The sequence below is a fragment of the Dicentrarchus labrax genome, unplaced genomic scaffold (assembly GCF_905237075.1).
Source record: "Dicentrarchus labrax unplaced genomic scaffold, dlabrax2021, whole genome shotgun sequence".
NCBI lineage: Eukaryota > Metazoa > Chordata > Actinopteri > Moronidae > Dicentrarchus > Dicentrarchus labrax.
In genome coordinates, this window is record NW_026136702.1 from 18,284,493 (window position 1) to 18,293,940 (window position 9,448).

The 9,448-nt window shown below is 39.6% G+C and overlaps 1 protein-coding gene across 1 annotated transcript; it reads left to right on the forward strand.

Annotated features, from left to right (window-relative positions):
* Positions 1 to 19: 19 nt before the first annotated feature.
* c1d (C1D nuclear receptor corepressor) lies at positions 20 to 2,722 on the forward strand. Its single transcript, XM_051420943.1, has 5 exons — positions 20 to 114; positions 416 to 557; positions 1,181 to 1,247; positions 1,740 to 1,795; positions 1,895 to 2,722. Exons 2-5 carry the CDS (start codon positions 420 to 422, stop codon positions 2,099 to 2,101), a joined length of 468 nt encoding a protein of 155 aa, XP_051276903.1. The 5' UTR covers positions 20 to 114; positions 416 to 419; the 3' UTR covers positions 2,102 to 2,722.
* The last annotated feature ends 6,726 nt before the right edge of the window (positions 2,723 to 9,448 follow it).

Sequence of the window (9,448 nt, forward strand, 5' to 3'; positions counted from 1 at the left end):
CGGCAGTAGCGTGCAGAAGAAGAAGAAGAAGAAGAAGAAGAAGAAGAAGAAGAAGAAGAGTGTTGTTTTCATACGTCACTTCCTGTTGGCTGAAGCGTGTTTCGTGCTGAAAAGGTAAAACAGAACTAACGTTAGCTAAATTACTGTTAAATATCGTCAGACTCCGCTACCCGTGAACCTGTATTGCCGTTCAACCAGTCATTTATAATGATCACATTATTTTTACTCATGTAACGTTAGCTGACTATAAACGTCCGCCTGTTATCCCGTTAGCAGCATGTGCAAGCTCTCTTTCTAGCTACCGTAGCTAGCTGACATTAACGTAAAGATTTGAATTTGAGCTTTTTGCCAGTGCAGTCTAATGAGACGGTCGGAGCAATGAAACAGAGCTACATAACATGTAATTATTTGACAGGAAAATGGCAGCGGACAGCAGGACTGAGGACTACCCTCATGAGATCGACGAACAGCTCACAGGCTTCGACTCCTCCGTTTCTTCTGTAAAAACCATGTTGGAGAAGTTGATGTCGATGCCCAGGAATGAGCTGCTTCAAAAGGTAGTCTGAAGACCGTCTTCACATTGTGACTCGTTAAATGTAAGATTCTGGAAAGAAAGAAGGAAAGCAGGCGGAGGCATGGAATAATGGTACCACAACAAATAATCAACAAAGCCTTAATTCATGTTATTAGTTACACCTGGTATTTCTTTCCTTTCTGACAAGTCAATATGTCACTTGTGAAAAAAAGCCTGCATCACAGACTGATTATGAGATTGGCAACTTAATTTACAAACATAATTGGTTGTGAAACATTCATCCACCCATCCTTCATTCACACCTCACTGTCCTGTCGAGGCTTGCAGGGGATTTGGAGCATCTCCCATTGGACTGCAGGCTGGGTACACCTATTCTCGGGGGGACATTTACCAGTTGTTTTGAACATTTTACATGATAAATATAAAATAATCTCATAAAATATGATCCATAGCTGTACCCAGAAGTCTGTGATTTAGATCAATCTAGTCCCTTGTGCACATGAACACATTTAACTTCTCCCTCTGTTCTGTTTTACTTCTGTTTTGTTTATTATATACTGTACCAAATGCATGTTTGCCAGTAAATAAGTTAGATTTTGTTTTATACAGCTGGTGCTAATTTAACTAAATCTGTTTTTTTGACAGCTGGACCCTTTGGATCAAGCCAAGCTGGATCTGATGTCTGCCTACACCCTTAATTCATTATTCTGGAGTAAGTTTTTCGGGATTCATTGTCATTGTCTTTGGATTTGAGGTATATATAGTTTGCTAGCTAAGATTCTCTGTCATGTCAATAATGTTGACTTGATATGTGTGTTTTCAGTAGGCAAAAAGCCAAATGCACTGCTTCTGTTATTTGTCAGTTTGTTTGTGCACATGCACCAAAGCCTAAGGAAACACTGTGAACAAGATGCATGTCATTATTGACTTCTACCAGTACAACACTCTAATTTGCCACATCATAGTTATTCTCATACTGTATCTAATCTTACAACAACGCGTGGCTGGGTTGAAATGACTGCACATGTTACTTAATTTCTTAAGTAAAGCTTCTGTGAGGAAATAAAATATAATAATAAACATACAAGCAGATTCATTTCTAGGGTGTGTATCCTAAAGAGCCCTGTATTGAATTTGCCTGTAGAAACTAAGTATCAGTATTCAGAATTTGGACATGTAGTCTTACATTTGCTCTCGTTTACAGTGTACTTAGTTGCACAAGGAGTAAATCCCAGAGAACATGGAATCAAACAGGAATTGGTATGTATCTTTCCTCTGTACTGCCTTTTGACATTTTCACTCATTCTCTCTATTTATGTGTGTTGTCTAATTTTGGTGTTACCATACTGTGCTCTTCAGGAGCGAATAAGGATGTACATGAATAAAGTGAGAGAGATCACAGACAAGAAGAAAGCTGCCCGTCTGGATAAGGGAGCTGCTGCACGCTTCGTCAGGAGTGCTCTCTATGAACCAGATGAAAGAGATTCTAAAAAGAAAACAGCTTCCAAGAAAGCCGCAGATACAACGCCTGGCACCCCGCGGGCAAAGCGTCCAAAACAGAGCTGAAGTAAATGAGGAGCTGTACAGTCTCCACTTTTTATGGGGCAACAAACATTTTTGCTCACTAGGCAACAAAGCAAATTGTGAATGTGTTACCGGGCATCGTACTGGACAACATGAGACATCAAAATACACATTGATGTTTGTTTGGGTTGCTCAACAGTCAAATAGAAGATCAGATTCTTGCTGACTGTTGCCCTGCAGCAGTACTAGAAACACAAGACCAACTACAACCTACGTCACACCATCCCAGGTTTTGCTGAACATATTTCTGATGCTGGCAACTGAATTTGATAGATTCAATGCTGTAGCATTTTTGTAATTAGTGCGCAAATCTACGGGGTTCTATAACCAAGAAAAATTTTTTTTTATTTAGAAAAGTTAGTAAAATATGAATTAGGTCCACCCAGGAATTGAAATATGTCATTTAAGATTATATCGTTCCTTTTTTTTAGATAAATGAGAAATGTTTCTCTGTATTTTTAAAAGGGGATTCTGTGAATCATAAGTCAATTTGGTTTGCAGTTTTTTTTACACAGGTGCCATGTGTCAAACGTATTGATAAAAGGTTTGTGGTGATGTATTGCTTCTACGATTGACTTCTGCATAAATAATCACCAGACATGATGTTTGAGTTGTTCCCTTTTTTCCTATTATACAAGATATTGTGCCTGAAACAGATTGATAAATCTTATATTAAGTAGTTTGGTGTAAGCTTCCAACTTTGCCCTTTGGCCCTTTTCCACACTGACATCTCATAGTAGGAAAAGCACAGGTGTAAGTAATAAAATGAATGATGGCTGAATTCTCTTTAGCCTGGTATCGTGCATACTGTCACACTGTCATGGTTTACACGCCTTGAATCCACCAGAGCCATCGTTAATCTTGGGATTTTCCTGCTATGACAAGTTGTTATCTCAGGTGTGAAAGGAACCTTTTTTCTCTGTCCTTTAGCACTTCAGTTGCCATATCCCATTCCAGAGTTACAAATTATATTAATAATATAATACTGAGAGACATGACTGTTTAGATAACTGGATAAACTGCTTAAACCATGACGAAAGGGCCGGTATAATTATATTAATATAACCTATATTGTGCTGCAGAACTCTAATTTGGCTACATGGCCGCCAACCTGACAGTACACTCCAAAGGGCCGAAAATGACAGTAAAATGCTTTTCAGTCAATCAATCTATCAAACTTTATTTGTATAGCACCTTTCATATAGTTTAGTGCTTGAGAGACAACTGACAATTCAATAAGACAGAATGCAATACAAATTAAATAAGGTAGATTTAAAAATAGAATACAATGATAAAAATGACTAAATACAATACTATTGATTTTGCAAGATATTTAATAAAAGCTATACTCTTTTTCTGGTTCTTAGTGTTATGTAAAGAGATTTAGCTGTCCACATTTTATTTGTGTCATCCCTCTAGAATCTGGACTGGTTACCAGTAGTCTGTAACAGGTCTGCATCTTACTGGCGATGTGTGTTCTTGAGAGACTTCAGTAAAAAGATTTGTATTGTCAAATTCTTCATACATAATCAATATAACACTATGTCCTTATGGTTGAAATTAAAGCAGTAAATATTATTAGCTGTTCCATAAAATGTTGTTTCCCAAAGCCTAACGTGATGCCCTCAAATGTCTTGTTTTTGTACCACAACCTAACAATAGTTTATTCAGTCATAGAGGACCAAAAAAGAAAATATTCCCATTTGAGAAGCTGAAATCAGAGAATGTTGACAGATTTTCTGAAAAAATTACTCAAAATGATTAATCAATTAACAAAATAGTTGCCGATTAAATTGATTGTTGACAACTCATCGATTAATCAACTAATCACTGAAGCACTAAATTATTGTAAAGCTGTTTTGTCCTGAGCTATAAGACATTTAGAACTATATAGAAGTTAACAAAAAAGTTGAGAGAGGTTGCTTTAGTAAACATGTTAATAATGTGTATCCTACTAAATACAAATAAAGCAGAGCATTACTTAATTCATGGTAGCAATTAGCACTGGCCCTGGTGTGGATCAAACCTGTGCCCTGTTGATTGCAGGATGGCCTCTGTAACCATCACAAACTGCTGTAGCTGCATGGCTGCACAGTGTAAGCGTAGGCCGTAATGAGACTTCCTCTTGTAAAAAAACCAACGTCACATTTGATAAAGACACCCATATTGCTTCCTTTTTGTAATTCCCTCTGGACAGCCGAGATCTTAATCTTAATGTACCCGCAAGTCACTGCATCCCTCTAATCAAGCCCAGGAAACAGTGAGGCAGTGAGTTAGATTCTCAGGAATGTATCTTTTCATTCTTTTCATCATCTTTCCTTTTCTCATCCTCCCTTCAGCAGCGTCCAAAAATGACATTTGTTTAGCCAAACCACCCGACTTTTTCCACCAAGTTGTTGTTTCTAACTGTTCAAAGACATGTGTCAAACGTTGCCTGATGAACAGCCCCGTCTGCATATTGGAAAAATATGGATTTTTCCACTTTTTTTTCCCCCCACTCTGTGATGTTTGCCTTTCTATGCCCTCTTCCACACATGTGCTCGGTATAAAGGAGTTAGGTCACTTGGTGAGCAAATTTGAACAAACAAACTCTCATGTCGAAATCGTGCGCCCCAACAAGCTCCAAACCCTGGTTTGTCCCACACTTGTTTATTTATGCTGTTTGTGAGCAGCTTGTGGTGAGGAAGTTTATATTATGTGGAGCAAAAGGCATCAGACCAAATGACCTCCTCAAGCAAGAAGAAGGGATAAGCAGCTTTCCTTTCAGACTTCTCTATCTCCTAAAAGGGTGAAATGTATGACAACAGACTGCATTAACCTGCTTGGAGCTCCAATTGATTTCACTGGGCTGATTTGTCAGTAAGTAGAGGCTGTGAACAGAGTTGGACTAACAATTGTTGCCATTTGATTCAAAAACCTCTAAACCTCTACATTTAATCATTAAATAGGTGTTTTATCTGTCATGCAATTTCTGGAAGTTCGAACACATGCACTCCCATCAGATAAAATCAGGAATTTGATAGGGAAATATATTTCTCAATCGCCCTCTAGAATTTGGCAGTTTTCAGCCCCATTGTGGTGGAAACCAAAGTGCTGATCTATTCAGAATAGAGATTTTAAACAAATCAGGAAGAAGTAAATGTTTTAGCTCATGCTAGTGTTCCAGTTTTGAAATGGAAACAAAATGGAATTTCGCTACAGCCGCACAACACTGTAGTTAAACAAAGTAAAACATATCCAAAATGTTGAGATTCAAAGTTTATTCATGAACTTGGACACCGCAGTTGATGAAATAATCTCACCACAAGGTCCATCTAGCAGAGTTTTCCAGAGCTTTTCGATCATATCACATGGTCTGCTACGTTATTTTTTAGTGTTGCACACTTCATTCATCACATCTATTTCCATGGGGAAAAATAAAATACAGCATCTTATTTAAGGCAGGTAATCTTGTGTCTGGGTGGTGTTTTATGATTTACAAACCTGAGGTGCCCATTACACACTTTAAAACATTTGATTGCTGCCTATGCTTCAGGGCCAGATGAGGTATGGTGGAGCCCACTGAAACAAGCGTTGCATTGAATAAGTGGGTGAAACTGAGAGTGAGTGAAGGACGGACGTTGCAGCTTTATTCTGTCTGACACACCAGGAATTCCATGCAGTCATATGTGCCACTTTCTATTCACCTTGGCCCCGCTGACAGAGTCGCTGATTAATCATGATAACAATGTTTTCCTTTTATTTAGCCCTAACCTCCCAGCGCCAGGACAAATGACTTTTTTTTGAGAGTCAGCAGGTGAGATTGAAGCTCAGACCACCTGGGTGTCCAACAGAAACTGGAGTTAGATTCTTTTTTCTTATTATTTTTAACTCTTTAGATTCTGTTATTGTAGTTTTATTTGTTGTTTTGAAGTGAGATTGATGTTTTAACAGTTAATCAAAAGAGATTTTTGGAATCACATTCTCAAGATCAGAATATCCTTTTGTCTCAATAATTTGTCTTTTTTTTTTTTTTTTTTTACTTAATTTGTCTGTTTTATTGTTATTGTTGCCCCCTTTTTCACAACAGCCATTTTGACATGAAATAGTAGGATAAACACAGGTGTTATCAATGATACTAATTAAGGCTCTGTTCCATTTAGTGTAGCTGGGCCTTTCCAGTGACCAACAGCCACAATAGCAGCACCCTGACTCTGTTTGGCCTAAATGAAACCTTAATTAGCATCATTGGTACCACTTCTCTGTACCCTACTATTTCATGCCATTCTGCTGTGAAAAAGGTCTATTGTCACCATTACATTGATGAGACTGTCTTTATTTCTTCCTTTCCTAGTCAGCATCACTTCTGTGTAAAGTTCAGTAATCAATCTGACACATTAGCCCTTTTCTCTTATTCTAATCCATCTATGTTGAGTTTCCGCAGTGTGTTACTTCTCAGCTCAGTTCCTCTGACTCACTTCTATGGGAATGTTTTTTAAATTTTCAACAATTAGTTGAAAAAGGGGGAGCAGCAGTACCTGGAAAACTTCATCAGAAAGAATACAAAAATCTCATGCACCATTCATAATTTTTTCGTTGCTCTCTCCCTTTTACTCTCTCCCTTCTCTCTCCCCCACTACTGTACGTCCCAGTGGGGTTTGGCAGCAGAAGAAAATGACGGCATGCTGAAAACATGCACGGAGTGAGGCCTTGAACCCTCCTCGCTAAACACATCACGTCATCATCATCGCACTTTATTGCATTTCCATCCTTTACATTACCTTACCCCTGTCAGTGTGTTTAATCTACAGAGAGAGAGAGAAAATACACAGAAATACTCCTCGCTCAGTGAGTTAGGGTTTGCCTGTCATCTGTCAGGCTTAAAGGAACTATTAGGGATGAAAACACAAAATCATTTTAGAGAATCAAGCCTGGGTGTGGAGGGTTATAGGTTCAAATCTATGGAATAGCTGAGAGAAGCTGTGTGAGTAAATGCCATCCTTTCTTTCTTTCTGTAGCTGTACAGACGAGATTCAAGCTTTAAATGTGTGTAAGTACTGTAGGAAATTGCTTTCAATTGCCTTTGAATGGATGAATCCATTTTTGAAAATTAAACATCCATATTAAACAGGGATTATTCATCTTCTCTCTCCCATGTGCAGACCAGCTTTATGATGATGTCACTCTGCGGCCATTTGAAGACCTCATCTATTACTGTGGCCCTGTATTTACCTCTGGTGTGGACCTCACTTTAAGAGGGAAACATAACAGTCCATATGGCTGCAATGTGAAATCAGGGCTTTTCTCCTTTAAACTATGGGCTTCCGTTGCATAAAGCCGCAGGATAACCGTTCAGCCATCAAAGAGCTGAACGCAAAACCATCTCTGTGTGTGTGAATGTGTGCATGTGAGCGTGTGCTTGTGTGTGGAGGATTCACACACACACACCACACACACACACACACACACACACACACACACACACAGGGAGTTAGGCAGCTGCAAGCACACTGTGAAGGCAGGAAAATGCTCACCGTTACACATGATGATGGACATACAAAGACACAGAGAAAATGGCTTACACGTGCATTTACGCACACTCAAGAACTGACTGGAGGTGTGTAATGGATTGGATCCACCTCATAATTCCTGGAACAGCGTTGTCTTCAAGGTCCGTACAGAGGCGGATGAGACCACAGCTGCCTGGACATAAATTTCCAGAGAAATGCCTGAAGTCCGAGCCTTCAGCATAAAGAGCATGACTGTAAATTCCTCTCCAGATGACAAATGATCACCCTAAGGACTGTGTGTGTGTGTGTGTGTGTGTGTGTGTGTGTGTGTGTGTGTGTGTGTGTGTGTGTGTGTGTGTGTGTGTGTGTGTGTGTGATCGTGTGTGTTTGCAAGTGTATGTGTGTGAAAGAGGTTTCTCGTGCAGGCATGTGCAAGGTCACTGAATGCATGTTTCTGTTTCTATGTTTTTTCTCATGCACGAGTGTGTACGAATATTTGCAGGAAGAGGTGTGTGTACGTGTGTTGCAGATTGAGGGGAGGGATGACATGGCGTGCAGACGGGAGTGGGTCTCCTCTCTTGTATCAGGAAGACTCAACAGCTGGGAAAAAGGAGATGAGGGCAGTTGGCCCAGCCTCATAAAAAAAGTCTGAAGCTCACTTTTCTCTCCATACAGTAGCTAATGCTGGAGTCATGTTATCATACAAGTGTGGAGGTTTATAGAAATATTTTGGATATATTAGGTTGCATGCAGCTTGTAGCTTATGATATTGTTTTGCCAACGAGTCAAAGTCTCAATCTTATGTGTCCATGAATAATATGTCTTCATTTGTACATATTGCAGGGCTACATGGATATTTTTACAGTTTTGCACTCTGCCTTAGAGATTCTGTAAGCTGGTCCAGTATGCAGCCTATACAAGTGTGATATAGAAACTTAAAGTCACCAGTGCACAGACACTGAGAATGGACTTTACTGTGAAGTAGGAGACATCTTCTGTCCAACAGGAAAACTTTAGAAATGAAGAAATCAGGAAATCTTTACTGAGGACGAAGGGGTAGATTACTTTTTAATGATTTTAATGTGGAAATGATCATTTTCTTGCAGAAAAGACATATGTTGTTCCAATCAGCCTATTTGTATATATGTCACATGTCTGGAGGGGCTTTTTAAGCATTTTAATCTCTTGTGATGTGAGTGTTTTATGCACCAGATGAAACACCCTTCTTGTGTCTGGTTTGAAACGTGTCTGATGGATCCATGAATTCATCCCCAAACAATGGTGTAGTTGAATTGCCTTGAATTGAATTGAATGAATAGCATTGTGTGTTCAGTTTTCATGGATACACTATCAGCGTTCTCAACCATTGGGGAAATATTCACATGCTTGTCTGAATTGCAAATTGAATTCCGTGCTTGTTGCATTTTACTGGGCTCCTGAGCAAACAAATAAAAAAAACAAGCTCATGCACAACATCTCCTCAGTTTTCCTCAAAAGAGACACACCTGCTGGAAATGGACAGCTAGAGTGCCTCCTATCCCCGCCGCACACCCAGTTTCCTCCCTTCCTCGATAAAATAACAGGGTTTATAGCACATCAATAACCCCTCTCATCCCTCTTCCCTCTTACATTCAGAGCTGAGGTTTACAGCTAGTGTGGGGCGGAAGGCTGCAGGCCTTGATGTGAGAGCCTGGGGCTAACGGTAGCACTGGGCACTGTAAAGTGATGAAGGGCCTCCGCTTTTACGATGATGTGAATGATGTAGCCTGAGAGAGTAAAAGAGCTTGTGAGAGCAGCACCATGTCCATATACTGTACATGACTGGACTGCGGGAGAACTG